This window comes from Mesoplodon bidens (assembly GCF_964165515.1).
Source record: "Mesoplodon bidens genome assembly, chromosome: 4".
NCBI lineage: Eukaryota > Metazoa > Chordata > Mammalia > Artiodactyla > Ziphiidae > Mesoplodon > Mesoplodon bidens.
Genome location: NC_138160.1, coordinates 150,018,476 through 150,040,153, shown reverse-complemented (window position 1 = coordinate 150,040,153; position 21,678 = coordinate 150,018,476). Strand labels below are relative to the sequence as shown.

The following is a 21,678-nucleotide window of genomic DNA, read 5'->3' as shown; positions in this document are numbered from 1 at the left end:
ACAGGCAGGGCGCCTTGGCCCTGGGTGAGTGGAACCAGGCCTGGCTGCATCAGAGCCTCCCTGCTCTGGGACTTCATGTGGGGCAACAGGATGGAGGAGCTGGTCCACCCCACACCCAGGTGCCTGCTGGGGGGGCAGCAGCAGAGCTGAGATGGGGAGACTGAGTCCTCGGGGCCCCCAGCCCGGCGAGGCTTGAAGCCCATTGCCCAGCCTCCTTGGTCTTGGTGGGTTGCAAGCTTTCTCTGTGAGGGGTTGGGTGGTCTCTGTGGGAGCTGATGCTGCCATGATTGTGAATGAGTGGGTGGGGCCGTATGCCAATAAAACTTTATTTATAACAGTTGCAGTGGGGGTTGAGTCCACAGGGCAGTTTGCTGGCCCTTGACTTACATTAACAAATATTCCTCCCCCCACACATCTTTTTTCTCCAAGCAGCGTGAATTGGGTTTCTGTCTCGACTCAAAACACCCAAATACCCCTTCTCTGAGCCCAGTTTCCCCCACTGAATAGAAGAGACGAGTAGGGCATCGCTCAGGACAGGCTGGGCCAGAAGCACCACGGGCCATGGCCGTTCTGGGCCTTCAGCCCTTTGTCTGATGTCAGCTTGAGGGAACGTGTCTGAGACTCGTGAGGGCTGCGTCCCCACTGCTCTTCTCTGAGGCTCTTGGTGGTGCTTGTCCTCAGCCTCCTCCATGCAGCCGTCCAGGGTTTCTCGCTCAGCCAATACTCACCGAGGTCCACTCCGTGCCCAGCCCTGGGCTGGTGCGGGGGCACTGAGGGGGCTGGAGAGGGAAGCCTGCCCCGTGGAGTTCTCAGTGGAGTCAGGAGAGCACCAAAGGTGGGGTCGCAGTGTGTCGTGCCGGAGGGAGAGACCCAGACCTCCAGGAGAGGGTAGAGCCGGGACTGCCGAGGTCCCAGGACGGGCATGGGGAAGGCGAGCTCCACCCGGGTGTGAACCGGATGCGGCTTCCCTCACCCCAGCACCCAAATCCGCAGAGGAGGAGGTGTGGTGGTAGTGTGGGCCCGGCGGAAGGCTGCGCACGTCCAGGCACGTCTGTGCCCTGGGGCAGAGCGAAAGTCGGTCATCCAACGTGAGGTGAGCCTGCGCTCCGTGCCAGCCCGGTGCCAGCCCTGGCAGTGACTCTGTCCTTGAGCCCAGTGGAGGCGGGGACAGGTGACCAGATGGCCGCAGGGCCCCAGGCCAGGTGCAGGACACGGTTGGCAGCACGGCTCCACCCGGAGGGTCAGGGAAAGCCCCAGAAAGGGTTTGGGAGGAAGCTTCTGGTTGCTCTGCGGACGGGCCGGCCCAGCTTGGCCTGGTGGCCTGAGCACCTCCGAGAGTTGCCCTCCAGGGCTCAGTGAGTCTACAGGGACCCAGGTGCACATGGGGCCCTGGGGACCCCCTGGAGCTTCACTTAGCTCACACTTTGCACGGGAGACATTAATCCCCACCCACCCCAGAACAGAAAGACTTTCTCCTTGATTTCCTTCTAAAGTTTTTTTATCTTTTGCTTTTTAAGTCTTTCTCTGTCCAGGGTTGACTTCTGTGTATGGTGTGAGGCAGGGGTCCCCAGCAACTGGTTGTCTGGGTGTCAGGTAGACGTTCCCCAACAGACCTGCAGCCCCCTGTCACGTACTGTCTGGCGGGAGGCTGCTCTCGGCTCCCCTGGTGCCTGCCCTGCCCAGGGCTCAGGCTGCCCAGCTGGCTCCCCGCAACTGTCGAGTCTGCTGAGAAGGGGAGGTGGCCATGGCTCTGGAGGGCAACCACAACTCCCTCCCCACACAGAGGACTCTGGAAAGGAACCCAGGCACGCGGGGATGTTATTCCAAGGGCGAGGGTTGTGTGGCTCCCTGAAGATGTCGGTGTGAAGGGACACGAGGCCAGGAACCAGATGGGAGGGTGTGAAGTGGTCCATGTTTGCTGAGGGGGAGCTCAGACCTCGCGTGGCTGCACACCTGGGTCAGCAGGGGAGCGTGTGGTGCCAGCTGTCCTGTGCTGCTTCCACTGTGTCCTGCCTGCGCCCCCATGACCGTCCCCACCAGACTCGCTGAATGAACAAGCGTGATGAACGGAAGAAAGTGGGGGAGGGTGACAATGGGAAAACTAACAAGGTGCATTTGGGGACGGCTTTCTATGTGCCTCAGACTCCTCTCCACACCCTGGGAGCTCAGCACTGTTCTTACCTGTTTGGCAGGTGGGTAAACTGAGGCTCGGGAGGTTGGGACTTGCCCCTGAACTGCCAGCTAGGAGGGGAGCTCCCCGTGTCACCTCGCGAGCTGGCGCTGTCCTTCCTCTAAGGACAGGGAGCTGGGGGGAGAGGCTGCCAGTCTGGCTCTGAGCTCCCTAGGAGCCAGAGTGAAGAGGGAAATGGGACTGGCAACTGCTTCATGGTGAGAAAAGAGGCCTTATTTCCTGGTGCCAGGACCTCGTGTGTCTTGACGGCTTGAGTTGATGAGATACCTTTGCTAAGAGGGGGCCCCTGCCCCCAGTTGTCCCCCTGCCCCCAGCCCCGCGCTGTTGGGTAAATGGACCCAGAGCTGTGTGGCAGCACAGCTGGCTCTCCGAAGGCCTGGCCTCCTGGGAGTGTGTTTGCACACAGTGCACTTGTCCGGGCCTCTGCATCTCTCCTCCAGCTGCTGGATGGGCAGCCGGGGGTGGGGAAGGGGCTTGCCCCAGAGCCTGGTCGATCTCAGAGGCCGAGAACCCCACCCAGGCCCTGGGGCTTGCTGGCCACGCAGCCTTGGTCAAGCTGCGTGGCTCCAACCCCTGGTTCTCCTGTAAACGGCACCAGAGCCTTCCTCCCCCTCAGGCCTGCGATGTGGCTCTCAGTGCAGCGAATGGTGACGTTGCAGCCTTTGAACTCGCTGGACCTCTGGGCCTCTGCCTCCCTGGTTATGAAGTGGGTCCAACGGTGATTACCTCCCAGGGGGTGTCGAGAGGGTTGTAGACTCAGCTAGTGGGGCGCCAGCCCAGCGCAGGGGGTGCTGTGTGTGTGCCATAGCCTTTTATTACGGGGCACCTCAAACAGAATGAAAGGCAGACAGGATAATACGAGTAAGTATATTTCTATCATGAAATATTTTAAACACCCAGAGAATAGTACAATGAACCCCCATGTACAGACTCTGCCCCCCCGAACCACACATCTTTATATTTGCTCCAGGTCTCCCCTGGCACTGCTGATGTTAGGCCGGGTCATTCCCTGGGGGTATCCTGGGAGGTGTGGGGTGTGAAGCATCATCCCTGCCACCACCTACTGGATGCCAGGAGCCCCCCAGTGGTGACCACAGATGTCCCCAGACGTTGTGCAGTGTCCCATGGGAGCAGGCCACCATGGTGAGAACCACCTTTAGGGCACTTTCCTCACCAGGACGCCTGGGTGGCCTCTGCTGGGTCTCCTCTGACCCTGCACGGAAACTGCTTGCTGACCCCTGACTTAAGGGATAAACAAAAAAAGGTTTGTTTAACCTGCATAGTAACACATTGTTGTCTTTTATTTTATTGTTTGCTTTTCTGGGTGTTTAAACTCTCTTCTTATTAAACATTAGGCAAGGAACCAGTTTCCTCTGGAGTATTTTATCTGTAAAACAGGACCCTATACCTGATGGGTGCTCACTGAGTTTGTTACGAGTGAATGAATGAAGGAATGAGTGAACAGACAGAGTATCATCTGGGAAGTCGCTTACTGGGGAAAAGTTTTCATTCCTCACCTGGTTCCATTCACCGTTCTGGGGTGCAATGTGATAAATGCAAAATCATAAGAGAAAACATACGCAAGAGGAAGGAAATAGCTTGTATTAATCCCCACACATTTTTTGGAGACTTGCCATCTGTTCTGAAGTTCCAGACCATGGCCCGAGTCCTCCCGCGGTGAGGCCCCACTCGCTACACCGCAGCCCCAGCTGGTTGGTGGCTGTGGACTCGGAGCCACCTGGCTGTGACGGGGAATCAGACCTCGGGTGTGGATTCCTCCAGTGGGCCCAACCAAGCCCCACTGTGGGCCAGGCGGTGCTTCCCAGTGTCCGTGTCTTCATCCATTCATTTGCTGACTCAGCGAGCACCTGCTGTGCACTGAGCGCTGCTCTAGGCATCAGCTGCCACCTCCACAGGCCATCTCCCACGTGTTCCCAGCCCTGCATGTCCAGCCACTTCCAGGATTTCCCTCCCGGGCCCCTGTCTCAGTGATAGGGGTCCCAGCCCCACTTACTCCCATAACGGGGTCTCCTCATCCTGGCCGTCCCCCTCTGAGATTGCTCCCCCATCCGTCCATCCCCTTCTCTCCATCCCAGCCTCCCCTGTCCCAGCTCCATTGGACCTGTAGTTACTATGCTCCTATTGTGTGCCAGCAGGCGGGCTAGGTCTGGGGAAGCGGCTGTGAACGAGACAGTCCGGTCTCTGCTCTCCCAGGAAGGAGCAAGGCGATCAAGAAGTTAGCTTCAGACAGTGATGTGTATCATGAAATAAATGGGTACGGTAGAGGGTGCAAGGGGCTGGGGGTGGGAAGGGGCCGGCGTGGTTGGGGAAGGTCTCTAGGAGGAGACATTCACGCTGAGACCCGAGCACGGAGGACAGGAGCCAGCCACGAGGAGGTGTAGGGATAGCGCGTCCCAGGCAGAGGGCACAGCGAGTGCAAAGGCCCTGAGGTAGGCACGTGCCTCCTCCAACGTGTGATGAGCAATGCCTGTTACGCCGTGCCTCGGGCCTGGAACGCTGGTGCTCAGTAGTGTCCACTACTGCCCCTGTGATCACTCACATTCTTTGGGCAGAATCTGCTCAAAAATGTGTTTTTCCAAAGTTCAAAAACACCTGACATCAAAGGTGAAAATTCACCTTTAATCCAGAGGAAAAAGATTTTATTAAGAAAATCTTCAACCGTACTGAAAAGTTGAAAGAATTGGACAGTGGACACTGACTGATTACCGCTTGGATCCTACAATTAACATTTTGCTGTATTTACGTCATCCCTCCATCCTCCTGCCCATCTCTCATCCATCCTTCTCTCCATCTAATTTTACGGATGCATTTCAAAGTTGCAGACATCAGCACACTCCACCTGAAACACATATGTGTATCATTAACTAGAGTTTGATATTTTTCAACATGTTCTTTGGGATATTAACTACTCTGATCAGTTATTAACTCTAGACTTCTTAGCCTTCCCTGTCATTAACGCTGGCAGTAAAAGTCTGAGGTAATATAAAAATATGAAAGTTCTTTATTTCTGTCACTGTGTGGTGTTGACCCCAGATTCACATCTATTCAGTGTCACACCAGGTGTGACCCTGGTGAAGGAAGGATTAGCAGCTGCCCTGTTAATGTCTGTTAATCAGAGAGGTCATCTACATTTGACAGATTAAAATTAACCCAAGTGTGAAACCATGGATAGGCAGACATATAAGAGCAGATGGTGGGTGCAAAGGGCAGACACTCCCAGAGCCCACTTCTTCCTGACGTGTCTGCAATATGACCTCAGGTGAGGCGCTGGTATCTGTCTGGCCACCTCGCTCCGCTCCATTTAATTCAATGATTGGTCAGTTGGTTCTCTTAGATTTTCTAAAATTTGGTCTTTTTTCTTTTCAATATTCGTTCCTTTCCTTTTTTCTTACTGCATTGGCCAGTGCCCCCCCTGGAGTGGTAACCCTCACAGCTGCACTCCTTGTCTTGTGGTTGATATTAATATGTTTACTGTGTTTGCTTTGTCGTGTTTTGTTTTGTTTTTGTTTTGGCCACACTGCTCGGCATGCGGGATCTTAGTTCCCTGACCAGGGATAGAACCCGTGCCCCCTGCAGTGGAAGCGCAGAGTCCTAACCACTGGACTGCCGGGGAATTCCCCTACTTGTTTATTGTTTTTTTTAAAGAAATTTATTTATTTATTTATGGCTGCATTGGGTCTTCATTGCTGTGTGCAGGCTTTTCTCTAGTTGTGGCGAGCGGGGGCTACTCTTCGTTGTGGTGTGTGGGCTTCTCATCGCGGTGGCTTTTCTTGTTGCAGAGCACGGGCTCTAGGCTCATGGGCTTCAGTAGTCGTGGTGCGTGGGCTCAGTAGTTGTGGCTCACGGGCTCTAGAGCGTAGGCTCAGTAGTTGTGGCGCATGGGCTTAGTTGCTCCGCAGCATGTGGGATCTTCTCGGACCAGGGCTCGAACCCGTGTCCCCTGCATTGGCAGGTGGATTCTTAACCACTGCGCCACCAGGGAAGCCCGGCAGGCGGATTCTTAACCACTGCGCCACCAGGGAAGCCCACCCTACTTATTTTTAAGTAAAGGTTGTTCCTGCCTCAGGACCCACCCCTGCTTTTTTTTTTCCCCTTTCCTGTAGTTTCTTAATAGTTTTTTGGACATGACTTATTCTGAGGTGTGATCGTAAGGTTTTTCACCTTTGACTTGGGATAACTTCCTAAATTTCTCCAAACCCGTGCGTCCCCTTGGTGGTAATGGTGGTAATGAAATGTGGTCATTAAATCAGGTGGTGTCTGGCTCAGGTACTCACCGGCGTCCTCTGGCCACCATGGGGGGAACAGACCACGAAGGGCAAGAACGTGGATCCAGGCAAGTGAGGATGTTGGCCTTGTCTATGTAGATCTGCTCGCTTTTCAAGAAACCCAGGTTTATCTCCAAAACATTGTGATTTTGAAAGTTGACTCAACTCACAGCAACGCAGTACGTCCAAGAAAGAAAGCCCAGGTAGGGGGTTTCTGATGGTGTAACCGAGGGATATACTCGCCGAGCACGGGGCTGTGGAGTCAGGCGTGCCTGGGTTCACACCTCTTGTCTGTTGCTTTCCCATGGGGACCATCGCCTCGGGTCCCCATGCAGACTGGGGAGGCCAGTACCCATGTCACCCGGTCAGTGTGGGGTTAGGGACGAGTGGCAGGGCAGGGCGGGTGGTCTGTGGGACAGGGCCCGCACAGCGGCAGGGCGTGATGCTAGCTGTCACTGCCATGGTAAACGTCTCTTCCTAGGTCTTTCGACCACAGGGACTAGGGCAGACGGTCTCACCTGGGTGACCCTGTCCCCTGGGACCCTGTCGGCTGTCGTCGTCACAACTGGGCGGCCCCTGGCGTCCAGTGGGGGCGCAGGGATGCAGCTCCACATCCCACAGTGCCCGGGACGGCTCCACAGAGAGCGACCCGGGCCTCGTGTCCGCAATGCTGGGGGGCGGGCTGGGTCAGCGAGTGGGCTTTGGGGGTGCCCGGAGCCCCCCACACTGTCCGCAGCGGGGAGAGGAAAGGCCGAGGCCGGGCTGCACAGATTGTCACAGCTGACACGACGGTGGGTTCTCCACAAGGTGAGAGCAGGAGGTGGGGGTCCGCGGCAGTGACTTCTGTCTGGTTTGACTGCAGTTGTGTGCGCGCGGAATCAGGAGCAAAACCTCGGGCCTGATCTTGCGTGTCTTCGCTTCACTTCTCCAGTAGCTGATTCTTACTCTGTTTTATGGATGTCTGGCCCCAGGATGGGTTGGAAACAGAAGGAAAAACTGGTCCTTCCCCACAGGAGGTTGGGGGGGGGGGCGGCGGCCTGGAGGGTTGGCTGCCCTTTGTGAGCTCAGACACCTTCATCTGGTTGCACAACCCTGTGTCAGAGGTGGGGAGACTGAGGCCTGCATACTCTTGCTTTGCAGCATCACTGCTAGAGGGGCAGGGTCTGGAGAAGGCTCTTGTGCCGCACAGCACTGGGTGGTGTTTTTGCAACTAAAGGGATTCATTCCTTAAAAAAAACTTTTTTTTGAGATAGAGTTCACATACTATAAAATTCACCCTTTTGAAATACACAGTTCAGTTGTCTTTATTATGTTCGCTTTGTTGTGCCACCACCACCAAAATCTAATTCCAGAATGTTCCATCCCCCCAAAAAGAAACCAGTCCCCATGAGCAGTCAGTCCCCAGCCCCTCCCCCCAGCCCCCGACAGCCAGGAACCCACGCTCTGTCTCTGTGGATCTGCCTGTCCTGGACGTTTCCCATCAGTGGAATCACCCACTGTGTGTCCTGCGTCTGTCTTCTCTCGCTGACCATCGTGTTCTCAGGGTCCATCCACGTTGCAGCGAGTATCAGTGCTTCATGCCCTTTTAGGGATGAGTGATCTGTCGTGTGGCACGTTTAATGCTTTTGTGAGCGTGAAGAATGCAAGCTGGGCAGAGGAGGTAGAGTGCTCTCTCCTTTACCCCTCTCCCAGAGGAGTCCCTGGAACCGGATCCTTATATTCCTCTCGGAAGTGCTCTCGGTGTGGAGGTGTGGTACCTGCGTCAGTCAGCTACTGCTGTGTAACAGCCACCTCGGAGCTGCGTGGCTGCAAACTGCACACGCTTGCCTGTGCTTCTGCCATCTGGGTCGGGTTCGTCGGGCGGCACGAAGTCTAGGAGGCTCCTGCGCTCACAGGCCTCGGGGGCGGGGGCTGCCTGCCCCCCCAGGGGGTCTCCCCCAGGGCCCCAGCAGGGACCCCGAGGGTGGAACCAGAAGCTGCCCGCCTTCCTCACGTCACACGGTCCCTTCTGTCGAATTCTGTAGCTCGGGGTGAGTCACACGGCTGTTGGCCACAGAGCCGGCCGTCCTTATGGGTTACAAGCAGATTTCCTGGTGTGGCTTGTGGGTGGTCCGGCCTCACCGGGGGCCCCAGCTTCCTGCCATGCCCATGGGATGCCCGGCTTCCCTGCGGCCTCCCTGCAGGATTCTGCTGCTGTGGCCAGACCTTTCCAGCTAACAGGGGAAGTGAGTGAGCGCTGGCCCTGGCACCGCTTCCTGCTTTCTCGGGGTTGCAGGCCCGACGGCCTTGTGCTTTCTTGTTTGCTGAGTCACGGGGAGCCAGCCCTCTCCTGGGCACCAGGTGGGCAGTGCTCGGGGCACAGCCCCTGCAGTGACCCCACAGGCCTCATGCCCCCTGCCGCCTCTTTCTAGCGGGACCTCTCCCCCTCAGCACTCAGAGAGCTCTGCAGGTGCCTGTTGGCAGGTGACAAAGCAGACCTGGCCCCCTGTAGTTGGGGGAAGATGCAACACACAAGCACCAGGTGGTGCCAAGTGGTGGGAAGAGAGAAAGCCGAGAGGTGGGGAGAGTGGCCTCAGAGGGGCAGTTTGGGGCGAGGTGGTCGGGGGACGGCTTTTCTGAGGGGCTGCTGTCTGAGCCAGGTCTTGGATGAAGCAAGGGCGCAAACCCTGCAGGAGTCTTGGGAAGGTCATTTCAGGTGGTGGGAACAGCCCGTGCAAAGACCCTGGGACAGGACCAGGCCTGGCACGTTGGAGGCACAGCAAGGAGGCCTGTGTGTCTGGAGCAGAGTCAGGGAGGGGGAGAAGGAGGGAGGGGGGAGGGCAGGGAGGGGATGGGGCAGGTTGTGCAGGTCCCTGTGGGCTACAGGGAAGACTTGGGCTTTTACCTCCAGGGAGGTGGGAGCCCTGGAGGGCTGTGGGCAGAGGAGGGGTGGGGCCTGACTCAGGTGCTCACAGGTGCCCCCTGGTGGCTGCTCTGGGGAGGGCAGACTGGAGGGAGGGTGGGAGCTGGAGACCAGAGGGGAGGGGACTGAGCTGGTCCAGGTGGGAGAGGATGGGGGCTGAGAGGAGCCGGGGACGGTGGTGGACTGTGGGTAGACGTCAAGGTAGAAAAAACCTAGTGGTTTTGCTGAAGGACAGATGTTAAGGCCCCTCCCCGGGTCCTTGGGGAGCTTTCTTTGCCTCATTTTCCACATCAAATGTAGAGAAGCGGTCCTCTGTGTACTGAGGAGGGGGTGGGTCCCTCGTCAGCAGGCTTCAGGGGTGTCTGCAGGGAGCCCGGCCCGAGGCACAGCTGTGCCCCCAGACTCCCCCAGGTCTCAGCTCTGCAGCGCCTCACACTCTCCTCTCCCTGGCTATTTTTAAAACTTAATTTCCTTGAAAACGGGGTGGCTCATTCAAAAGCTAATTGGTCACATCTTGGGCTGGGAGGAGTTCGACATCTTGGCGTGGTCCCTGCCGCCCCTGGCCCGGCTGGTGGAAGCGGGTGCAGGAACCGCGTGGCCCCCAGCAACAGGGCCACCTGGTCACGGGGGCGACGGACAGATGAGGTTCCAAAAGGGAATTGCAGAGAGTGAGTGAGAGCGTGTGGATGGCGGGACCCGGGGAGGCCATGAGGAGGCCCCTCCGAGGGGACGTCGGGGAGAGTGTCCGGGCAGAGGGCGCGGCACCGTCCCCGGTGTGCCATCAATTCCCTGTCCTCCCCTCGCTCTGTCTCTGCCACCCCTGCCCTGTGAGCTGGGCCAGCGTGGAGCCTGCCTGCTGCCCCTCCTGGCCTCACACCTGGGGGTATTCCGGGTGGGGTGGGTCTCCCCCTTCACCAGCCAGGAGAAGCAGGGGGGCCTGGGGGTGAGATCCAGGCACAAAGCGGGGAGACCCTGAGGTCAGCCCCTCAAGTGTCCCCAGGCAGGGCGGACCCGGCTGGGACTTTGCATCTGATGCTGGTGTTGGCCAGGCCGCTCCCACAGGCCTAAGACTGCAGAGGCCTTGGTGGTGGGCTGGGGCTTGGGGGGGAATCGGGACCACCGTGTTGGACCAGCTGGACCCCGGGATGAGGGGCCGGGAGCTGCAGAGGACTCGGGTGGGCACAGGGGTTGGGCTGTGGGCTCAGGTGCCCCAGGTGGGCCGAGAAGAGGCTGCCTGGGGCCCCCAGACAAAGTCTGGAATGTTCTGCGCAGTCCACTGCCACTTCCTGCCTTGTTCCCTCTTCCTTCCCCCACACCCCAGACACAAAACCATGCATTGTTCTGCTGTTGGACAGCCAATGAAAATATTATGTTGGCTTTCCAGCACCTTCCGCCACCCCCCGGGCCTCAGGAGGGGCTGAGCCCAGGTTCGTCCCTGTGGCCGGGGAGCCCAGGCTGGGAGGCCTGCGTGTTGCCGGCGGGCATGGCTGATGTGACCCACATGTGGCTGGCGTTTCCCGTTCTGGTGGTGGTATGCGCCTTCCAGGGCCTGTGGGCTTTGTCCTCTGGGGGTGGGGGGGGTCCCTTCTGTGGGCCGTGCTGCCACGAAGCGCCCAGCTGGCTGCCCACCTGGCCTCAGTTTCCTGTCTTCTGGGGGTTGCGCACAGAGATGGGTGCTCAGGGGAGTCCCTACCCTGTCCAGCCTGGCTGCACCCATGGCTGTGTCATCTTGGATTTATGTTCTTTATTGAGAGATAATTCATAGATACCATAAAATTCCCTATTAAGTGTACAATTCAGTGTTTCTTGCACAGTGTTGTGCAGCCGTTACCACTGATTCCAGAACATTCTCATCCTCCCAGAGGAAGCCGAATGCCCGCTCACTGTCAGTCCCCGCCCCCCAGCCCTGGCCCGAACCGGGTGGATAGAGTGGGTGTTCTGACCCCTGACCTGGGCCTGCTGCTCCCTGGCTGCCCTTGCTCCCCCCGCCCCCCACCGTGGGCGTCTCTCCTCCCCCACCCCTACCTTCCCCGGACGGCCTTGTCTACCCTTGGGGCTCAAACCCCCTCTACCCCTGGACAGCTGCCTACAGCCCTGTCTCCAGCCTGGGCCTCCCCGAGCTCCTGACTCAGGGTCCAGCTGCCCCTTGATGTCTTCACGCAGGGGGTTCACGGGGCTCTCGCACTCAGCATGGCCACCCTGCACCCGACCACCCCCCAAACCTACTCCTGCTGGTCCCCCATCTTGGTCGAGGCAGCTCTCTCCTTCTGTGAGTCGCTCCAAGATCCTGAGTCATTCCCGACTCCTCACTTTTCTTCACTCCGCCCCCAGTGCGCACAGCCTGTCTATCCTGACTTTAGAGCTAACCAGAATCCGCCCACTTCTCACTCACCCCTCTACGGCAGCCACCCTGGCCCACCCCATCATCTCCCACCTGGACCAGTGCGGTCCCCTCCCCACTGGTCCCCGGCTCTGTCCTCCCCCTGTCTGTCCTCCCACGGCCACCAGAGGGCACCTGAGTCACGTCCGGTGTGTTTCCCACCCCTGGTCCTGCAGGACTCCCACCTCCCTGGGGTAAAAGCCCAAGTCCTCCCTTGCTGATCTGACCCCCCACCTGTCACCCCAAGTCATCCTGCTGGCACTCACTGCACTGTCCAGGCCCTTCTCTGCTCCCCCTGGGCTGTGAGCCCTTGAAGGCGGAGGCTGGGACTGTCCTGGTCACCACTTACCTCCCCTCTCCAAGCTGACACCTGGTAGATACCGGTGTCTGAATTTCCTGTTGCAGCTGTGACAAATCACCACAAACTTGATCTAAAACCACACAGACTGATTCTCTCACAGTCCTGGAGGTCAGGAGTCTAACTCGGGCCTCACAGGGCTAAATCCAGGCGTGGGCAGCGCTGGTCCTTCTGGAGGCTCCAGAGCAGCATTGGTTCCCACCTTTTCCAGCTTCTAGAGGCGCCGCATCCCTGGCTCGCGGCCCCTCCTGCATCCTCACAGCCGGCAGCGCAGCATCTCCCGTCTCTCTCTGCCTCTGACCCTCCCGCCTCCCTCTTATAAGGACCCTGTGATGATGCTGGGCCCCTCCGGGGAATCTAGGGTCATCCCCGTCTCAGGGGCCTTAACCCCACCTTTAAAGCCCATTCTGGGATCAGAATGTGGACATCCTTGGGGCGATGGATATCTGCTGATTACACTCACTGAACAGATAATCCTCAGAAGCCTGCTTTCTGGGTGAGGACACTGAGGTTAGAGGGGTCAGTGGTTGGCCTGAGGCCTACCCACGTGAGCCTCCTGGGCCCCCCGGACCCCAGCTGGGAGCCGTGTGGGTGGGAGCCAGGCAGCGTCCTTGGCTGGCCCGGCTGCCTCGGGAACCGCGCCATCACTCCAGCCTGGGCCCCAGCCGCCAACCGCTGTTGCCCCGTCCCTGCGACGACCACCTGCCCTCGCCCAGGGCCCTCCTGGCGGTGGGCTGTGCCGTTTCTCCTCTCCCGCCCCCGCCCCCCCCCGCCCCCCGGCCACGTCGGGGTGGTCGCTCCCCCAGCTTCTCCCGCCTTGGGGCCCTGCGTCCAGCCCGCCTGCATCACGTCCCCAGGCCCGTCGCCCATGTTGGGTCCTCACGGCCTTGCCAGGGGCGCAGGGTGCGTGTATGGGGGCGCCCCCGTGTCCAGACTGAAGTCTCCCTTCTCTCCCTCAGGTTTGGCCCCGAAGAAGACGACCCCGGTGGAGGTGAGTGTCCCATGGGCCCCACCCTGGCCTGCCTCCCGAAGGTGGACCGGAAGTGCCTGGCCCAGCCCGCATCCTGCTCTGTGGCCTCGGGCATCTCCCTGCACCTCTCTGGGCCCCAGGTGCTGGCCAAGCAAATAAGCAGCTGTCGTCAGACGGTGAAAACCTGTCTGTCCCGCCAACGTCTTGAGTTTCAGGGAGGGGTGGGGTGGGCGAGGAGGGCCCCGAGGATCCTACCCTGGCCTGTCCAGGAAGCGGGGAGGCGGAAGGGGCCTGGAGAGGGTGGTGCCACCGCCCGCCAGCCACACCTCCAGGACGGCGCCCCAGCAGCCCCACACACCTGTCCAGGTTCCTCCAGTCCTGTCCACTCGTGTGAGCCCCGGGCACCCAGTCCCTGGTCAGTTTCCGGTCACTCCTGGAGGCCGCCTGCGAGGGGCGTCTGTGAGCCCTGTTGTCCAAGGAGCCGCGGACAGCGGGTTAGAGGCAGCCCAGGTGCACAGGAGCCCCCACCCCCGGGTGTCTGCCTTCCCTCCCAGCCAGGCTCCTCTCCCAGGACGCGGCTGGGCACTCAGGTCTTTCTTAGGCGAGCTTCGTCCACCTGCTGGGGTCCCGGAGGGCGTCCAGGCCACAGGCAGTGGGGAGCCAGAGATGGGTGCGGAGCAGGGCTGGCAACTAACTTTCCCTGAGTGGAGCCCGGCCCCTGGTGGCCAGCGTGCAGAACAGGCTGGTCTGAGCCCTTCAAGTGGCGGCAGGTGCTTCTTAAATGTCTGTGACTTGTGGAGCCCAGCCCTGAGCTGGCACCTGTGTCCCTCAAGGCCCCACTGCCCCATCCACCATCCTCCCCCTGTGATGTCACACATGGGGGCCAGCGGCTTCCACACGACTTTGCTGGGATGCCACATGTGTCCCCTGGAGCTGGCAGGAGCCAGCCTGCTCCCGGGCCAGTGGGACTTCTTCCCTCAGGGAGGAGATGCTGTTTACAGTCATTCCAGCCCAGAGGGTCTCACCTGGCCATGTCCTGGGGGGCGTCTGTGGTTGTCACAACCACAGGCAGCGAGTGGGGGGGGCCAGGGATGCTGCACCACACCCCACAGCACCCAGGACACCCCCTTCACAGAGTGACCAGCCCCAAGTCAGCAGTGCCAGGTGGGGGGAGACCCTGAAATTGGGGCTCTTCTCCCCCCGCCTGCAGAGGGCCGGGGCTGCTGACCTTCCTCCTTTCTAGAGGAGCCAGCGGTTCTGGTCTGGGGGTGGCCCCCCCGGGCATGGAGCCCGAGTGCCCTGCAGCCCGCCCCCAGCGGCCCCTGCCCTGGGCTCCAGCTGGGCACGGCACGAAGCCCCTTTCTCGGCAGGATTTCCAGAGCACTCTGGCCCCTGCAGCAGTGCCTCCTTGCCAGTTTTGAACACTTCCTGCTTCCTCTTCTCCAGGCCCCACTGATGACTGGACAGCCGGGCCCTGGCCACGGGAAGAAGCTGGGTCATCGGGGTGTGGACGCATCCGGCGAAACCACCTACAAGAAGGTTCCTGCTCTGCCCTCTGCCGGCGGGGGTGGGACGAGGGGGTCCTCGTGGGTGCACCGGGCCCTGAAGGTCGGGTGTGGGCAGTGGCTGTGGGTGGCTGGAGACAGTTGCCCTCGGTTGCTGGCAGCTGCTCTGAGGCTGCAGCACCTGCCGGGCTCCTTGAGTCACCTGTGGCCTTGGGCGTGACCTTGAGCAAGAGGAAATCACAGCTCCCTCCCTTCCCTCTGAAAGGGGGGCTGAGGAGAGGAGCCGTCGGGCCGGGGATGTGAGAGGCAGCCCTGGGCCCCGCTGCCTCTGGTCCCCCCCTCCCCCGGCCTTGCTGCACCTCCTAAAATACCAGCTTTGCTGGGAGCCAGTGCGTGCAGCCTATGAGTCACCCTTCTGAAGTGTTCAGTTAGGTGGTTTCTAGAGTATTCAGCCATCGCCAAGGTCATCTTTAAAACATTTCTCTTAACCTCCAAGAGAACCCTCGCACCCCTTAGCCTCCTCCACCCCCTCCCCAGCCCCTGACAATGAGGAACCCACTCTCTGTCCCTGTGGATTTGCCTATTCTGGACGTTTCCCATCAATGGAATCACACACTGTGTATCCTGTGTCTGGCTTCTCTCACTGAGCATCGTGTTCTCAGGGTCCATCCACGTGGTAGCAAGCGTCAGTGCTTCACCCCTTTTCATGGCCGAGTGATGCTCGCGTGTGTGGAGGGAAGCATTTTGTGTGTCCAGCATCTGTCGATGGACACTTGGGTTGTTTCCACTTTTCGGCTGTTGTGAGTAGTGCTGCTGTGAAGGTTTGTGTACAGGTTTTTGTGTGGACTGTGCTTCTCTCTCTGGGCACACCTAGGAGTGGAACCGCTGAGTCCCCTGAGAGCCGTATGTAACCCAGTGGAGGAGCTGCCAGACTCTATCCACAGCGGCTGCCCTTTTTTCCATTCTCAGCAGCCGAGCACAGGGATTCCACTCTCCGGGCCTCCGTGGTGCTTGTTGTCTGTCTCTCTGGTTCTGTCCCTCCCAGCACGTGGGAAGCGGGTCTCACTGTGTCCAGATTTGCATCTTCCTGGTGGCTGGTGGTGTTCAGCCCCTTCTCCTGTGCTTGTTAACTGTCTGCACATCTCTGGAGAACTGTGTTCAGTCAGTAGCATCTTGAGGGAGTGGCTCGCAGGGGGCTTCAGGAGGAGAGGCGGGTGCCGGGGAGGGGCTTGCTCCTGCAGTGGGGGTGCTGGGGACCAGAGTCAGTGACTTGGGGGCTGAGGTGTCTTTCCTCAGTGGTGGGCGCGTTGCTTAGGGCTCACAGTGACAGTAACATGAACGGCGGTGCTGACAGACGGACAGGCAGCTGGTGCTTCTCCAGTGCGGGCGGGGGCATGAAGGTGGCCCCGGGAGGGCTGACGCTGTCACCTCCATCCCCGACCGGGGTGGGGACCGAGGAATAGAGAGGCAGAGCCCCTCGAAGGTGGACAGATGGAACCCTGGTATCGGAAGTGCAGCCTGGGCACTGCTGTGTATTGTGCCCTCCCCGCAAAGGAAACCCTGGCAAAATCCCCCAAAGACCCTTGCTGTGTTGGGGCAGTTTTGAGATGTGGGAACCTTCTAGAAGCTGGATAGAAAACAGGCCTTGGGGCCGTGCCAGGTGGTGGTGGCATCTCAGCCAGGCCACTTCCTTGCTGTGTGGCTGTGCAGCCTGAGCGGCAGGCCAGATGCCGCCCCCCCGGCCCCATCCCAAGGGGGCCTCCCATCTTGCCTCTCACCCTGGCGGCCGAGGGCTGGGCCAGGGACCGGCCCCGGGGGTCTTGATGTGGCTGGGTTTCTCCGCAGACCACGTCTTCCACCCTGAAGGGGGCCATCCAGCTGGGCATTGGCTACACCGTGGGCAACCTGAGCTCCAAGCCGGAGCGCGACGTGCTCATGCAGGACTTCTACGTGGTGGAGAGCATTTTCTTCCCCAGGTACCCGGCCCGCCCTGCGGGGGCAGCTCCCGTGCCTTCAGCAGCTTGCCCTGCTCGCAGACAGCGGTGATAGGAAATAGTCTTCCTGTTCTCTCAGCTCCTTTCTCTGCCAAAAATAACACTGGCCCCTCCTGGGGTCTCCTGGCTTTAAGGTCCAACCCTGTGTCAGGATGTTAGTTTGCTGCTGAATCACAGGGACGCAATATAATGGTGACATTTAAAAATAGGGAAAGACAGAAGTTCGTTGTTTCTCATATGTGTGTGTGTGTGTGCCTGTGTGTGCGCGCTCACGCGCGACACACTCACACACACTGATAGTCTAGGGCTGGTCAGGTGGCTCCATGATGTTGGGGGGCCCGGATTCCTTCTGGTTTCTCCAGCATCTTCAATATGCCGCTTTACTTACCAGTGGCCCCCAGGGGCTGCCTAGGCTCCTGCCATCACACCTGCATTCCAACAGCAGGAAGGAGGAGAGGGAGAGCACATGCCCCCGCCCTTTAAGGGCATGACCAAGAAAGGACCCACATCATTTCTCCTCCACTCACAGGGGATTGGCTGAGCACAGCCCCCTGACCACGCCTGGCTGTGGGAGAGGCTGGCAGTGGTCTTATTCTGGGCAGCCACGTGTACACCCAATGCTGTGGGCTCTGTTGCTGATGAAGGGAGGGTGGTTGTTGGGGGACAGCCCGAGGCTGGCCACGGCCCTTTGTCCCATCGGGAGCCCCGTGTTGCTTTTTGGATTGGCTCTTCGGGGACCTTGGGGCCAAGCCTGGGCCTGGGCAGGCAGGCGGGCCGTCAGCGGGTGAGGGGAGAGCACACGAGTCACCGTCCCTCACGGACCTCCCCCCTGCTTCCTCTGCAGTGAAGGCAGCAACCTCACCCCCGCCCATCACTTCCAGGACTTCAGGTTCAAGACCTACGCACCCGTCGCCTTCCGCTACTTCCGGGAACTCTTTGGGATCCGGCCGGATGACTACTTGGTGAGTGTGTCCTCGGCTGCTGCTGCGTCCCCATTCCCCCGGCTCCAGCCCAGGCTCGCCGGCTCCGATCACCACCTGTTTGTTGCCTCTTGGTCTCTGGGGGGCCGGAACGTGGGTGTGGTGTCGCCGGGCTCCCTGCTCCGTTTGTAGTCAGGGTGGGCCGGCCTCGGTCCTCGCTGGCTGTGGGCTGGGCCGTGTCCCTTCCACACGTTGCAGCTCCCGTGCGCCCATCCTGGAGGGACTGTCCCCTCACTGGCCATGCTTGTGCTCCCGGCCAGCGGCCTGGACTCTGTCCTCCCGGCTCCGCTGTGGTGTTAGTCTCTCAAGTTAGAAAAACCAAAACCTAGGCCAGACCCCCTGACCTCGCATCCATGTCAGGACTCCTGAAGGTCATGTCCAGATGGGGCTTCACGGCAGCAGCGTCTGGGTCATCGGCCAGAGTCTCCACTTCAGAAGGTCTGGCTGGTCTGTTCCAGGCCCGCCTGGTCACACGTTGTGACTTTGCACGTGGAGGCCTCGGCGTCTGCGAAGACGCCCACGTCTGACCTCCCAGCACCCGCCGTCTCCAGGGAGGCCTGATCCGTGCGTTTGGGGGGCCTTGACTGTGTTCCGATTGCTCCCATTCGGGTCTTAATCTGTGGGAAAGCTGTGCCCTCAGCCGGGGCCACGTCCTTCTGGAGGCCCAGCGTTTGCTCCGGCCGGGGACACACGTGACCTGGGGCTCCCCAGCTCTGCCTGGTCAGCGCCCAGAAGTCACCGAGACCCACGCGACCTCTCCCATCCCAGCCCTGGGAAGAGCTTCCCTCATCTGCGAGCTCCGCGGCGCGAGGAGGAGCATTTTGTGTGCAGCCTGGTGGTTCTACAGCAGAAAGGACGCCGGTTACCCAGACTCTGTGTTATCATGTTACCGGGAGGGGAGACCTACGGCCTTGTTCACAGTTGGGGAGAAATGGCCTCGGTGTCCATTAGCAGGGAGTGGACAGTGGAACTGCCACGTCCACAGAGGTGGGCCATGGAGATGGCTGGGGCCTGATCTCGAACTTGATAAGCAAAGTGCAGGGACCTCAGACGTCTGAGGTCACCCGGCCCGACCTTGGCGACCTTCAACTTCATTCTCCCTGCTCTTCCCAGAGGGGGAGTGTTCTCGTTTCCCCCTAACCTCCACTCCCACCAACACCGCCAGGGACAGGCAGGCAGCAGCCCTGCGACCGCCAACATAGGCCACGGAGGAAGCGTGAGCCTGTAATGGCAGCAGGAGGGCGGAGATGGCCCTGGTGTTCTGGGCCACGGGGCCCCTGGCGGGCTGGAAACTCGCTGGAAGGTTCAGACCTGAGGCGTGTCCATCCTGGGCCCGAGGGGGTGGGGGTGCTGCAGACAGGGCCTTGGGGAGCCTGCTGGGGTCAGCCATCGGGGAGCGAGCCGGGAAATGCAGCAAGGAAATGGGTGCTGTGCGGAGGGGAAAGCGGAGCCCCTCAGCCTGCGGGCCGGGTCGCTCCAAGCTGCAGGATTGAAGCCCACGTGGCAGGGCAGGGATGAACCAGGCGCCCGGACTGTCCCCAGCCTCCCTCGCCGGCTCTGCCACCCCCGGGGTTCCCCTCTCCTCCACGGTCACGGCCTTGGCCCCTGGCTACCGCCCCCTGCCCCAGCTACGGGCACCAGGCCCAAGTTTTTTTGTGCATAGTCATTCTCACCCCTTGTGAGACCCCTACGCTCTCCTGGGGTTAAATGTCATTTAATCTCAGCTCAGGACAGCAGGGCATGGGGGTGGGGTGGGGTGGCGGGCTGTTTCCTGAATCGGGGGTCGTCTGCCCATGACCTCGTCCTGATGGTGGGTTACCTGGCTCAGGAGCCCCTGCTTGTCACACGCCTGCCCCTCGGCAGCAGCGCCCAGTGAGGCCCAAGACCCACGGCCCCGACCAAGCTGCTCCCCAGGGCAGCTGCTGTCAGCCATCTGGTTCCAGAACTTTCTCCGCCCGTAGATTTATCCTGTACAGAACTGGACATGTCCCTTCTGCTGGGATTTCCACTCGACGTCCCTGCTTTCCTGCAGGGTGCTTCGCTGTAGTCTGTGCCCCGAGGTGCCCGGCGGTGGCTGCAGGCCCATGCCTGGCAGAGCTCAAGGAGGACGGGGCACCTGGGTGGGGCCTCTGTGCTGTGGATGTTTGTGGCTAGTGGCTACAGGCGGAGCGTAGCCCCTCGCCCCCGTCCGAGCCTTCCCTGAGCTGCTCTTGCTCCCACGGCCAGCCCTGCTGGGGGTCCTTCCAACCCTGCTGTCAGATGCATCGGAATTTGGCCACTCCTCACCCTCCACTGATGCCCCTGGCCAGCCCCCGCCACGCCCACCTGGGCACCCCGTCAGGCTCGCACCCCCAAAGTCCAGAGGCGCCTCTTAAGGCACAGATCACACCATGTCACTCCCTAGCTGTCCCCACACTCGGAATAAAGGTCGGCCTCCTTGGTTCCCTTCCCAGCCGAACTCCGCTGCACCATCCCCTTGGCCACGCGCCCCCCACCCCGGCCTCCTTCCTATGCTGTCCTCCACCAGCTGCACGCGCTCAGGGCCTTTGCATGGGCTCGGTCACGTTCTTTTGCTTGATGTTGGCTCCTCAGGGGACACACCCTTCCTGGCCACTTGACCACCGTAGCTGCCTCCAGCACGTCTGCCTTTCAACTGCGGGATGTTTCTCTGTGCCCTTTGTCACCATCTGACACACTGTTTTACTTTATTTATCTGTCTGGCTTCAACTAGAATGTCAGCTCCAGGGCTTCCCTTGTGGTACAGTGGTTAAGAACCCGCCTGCCAATGCAGGGGACGTGGGTTAGAGCCCTGGGCCAGGAAGATCCCACATGCCGCAGAGCAACTAAGCCCGTGCGCCACAACTACTGAGCCTGTGCTCTAGAGCCTGTGAGCCACAAGTACTGAAGCCCACGCGCCACAACTACTGAGCCTGCGAGCTAGAGCCCCTGCTCCGCAACAAGAGAAGCCACCGTGATGAGAAGCCCGTGCACCACAGTGAAGAGTAGCCCCTGCTCACCACAACTAGAGAAAGCCCGCACACAGCAACGAAGACCCAACACAGCCAAAACTAAAAATAAAATAAATTAAAAAAAAAAAAAAAGAATGTCAGCTCCAGGAGCCAAGGATTCAGACTGCTTTGTTTACTGCTGTGTCCCCGGTGCCAAGGCTGGGCTTCAGAATCCCTGGCAGGAGGACTGACTGTCCCCCCACCACTCCAGGAAAGATGCCTGAAGTGTTACTGCCTCACTCGGGGTGGCCCCCGCCTGGGCCCCTGAGTGACAGCGAAGAACACAGCCCCAGCTGACCCACAGCAGATGCAGTGTGAGTGCTGTCTGGGGGCTGCTTGTTAGTCGGCATATCCTGACTGTGCTGACTGCCGTATGAGCTGGCTTCTGCCTCCATCACACTGAGTAAGGGCAATAAAACTGCCGGCTCCTACCTCTCAAGGCTGAGGTCAGGCACCAGCAGACCAGGGGGTACGTGGAAATATGCTTGGGTGTCAGGTAGTACTGAGAAAGTGGCAGTTGGCTTTTGGTCAAGGGACTGAGGAAGGCCCCTCTCCTCCCTTGGACCTGAGTCTGCCTCCGCTGGTGCTCCTGCAAGTCAGTAATACGTGAGAAACAGGAGCACTGGGAACAGCATGTATCAGTCAGCACGGAGCAGATTATGCCGGGTAAGAAACAGACCCCTGCATCCGTGTGGCCTAAAATGACAGTGGTGTGTTTCTTGCTCACACTCTGTGTCCGCCCTTGGTTGGCTAGGGGCTGTGCTCATCACTGGCACGCCCAGGCTGACGAAGCAGCTCCCACCCTAAACGTCTGGCCTCCGTGGCAGAGGGAGAGTTCTGGAGGGCTCACAGCAGCATTTAAATCTTCCATCCTGGGGATGACCCACCACTTGTGCTCACAGTTCACTGGCCAGTGCTCGTCAGACAGCCTCACCCCACCCCAGGGAAGCCAGGCAGTCCTGCTCCGTGCCTGGAAGGGGTGATGGCGGGTGGGATCCAGGGTTGGCTATCAGTGGGCTCTGAGGAGCCCTGGAATGTGGGCTCCAGCTTGTGAGCACCCCCACACCTAGTGCTTGTGGACACAGGGTAGCCCTTGGCTCAGGG

The 21,678-nt window shown here is 59.9% G+C and overlaps 1 protein-coding gene across 6 annotated transcripts in view; it reads left to right on the top strand.

Annotated features, from left to right (window-relative positions):
• Positions 1-21,678, top strand: part of PIP5K1C (phosphatidylinositol-4-phosphate 5-kinase type 1 gamma) — a 59,296-nt gene that overhangs the window by 14,742 nt on the left and 22,876 nt on the right. For all 6 annotated transcript variants that reach the window (XM_081231691.1, XM_081231688.1, XM_081231689.1 and 3 more), the window contains exons 2-5: positions 13,077-13,108; positions 14,534-14,626; positions 16,438-16,568; positions 17,431-17,548. In XM_081231691.1, the coding sequence (XP_081087817.1) occupies positions 13,077-13,108; positions 14,534-14,626; positions 16,438-16,568; positions 17,431-17,548 (374 nt within the window). The remainder of the gene's footprint in view (positions 1-13,076; positions 13,109-14,533; positions 14,627-16,437; positions 16,569-17,430; positions 17,549-21,678) is intronic.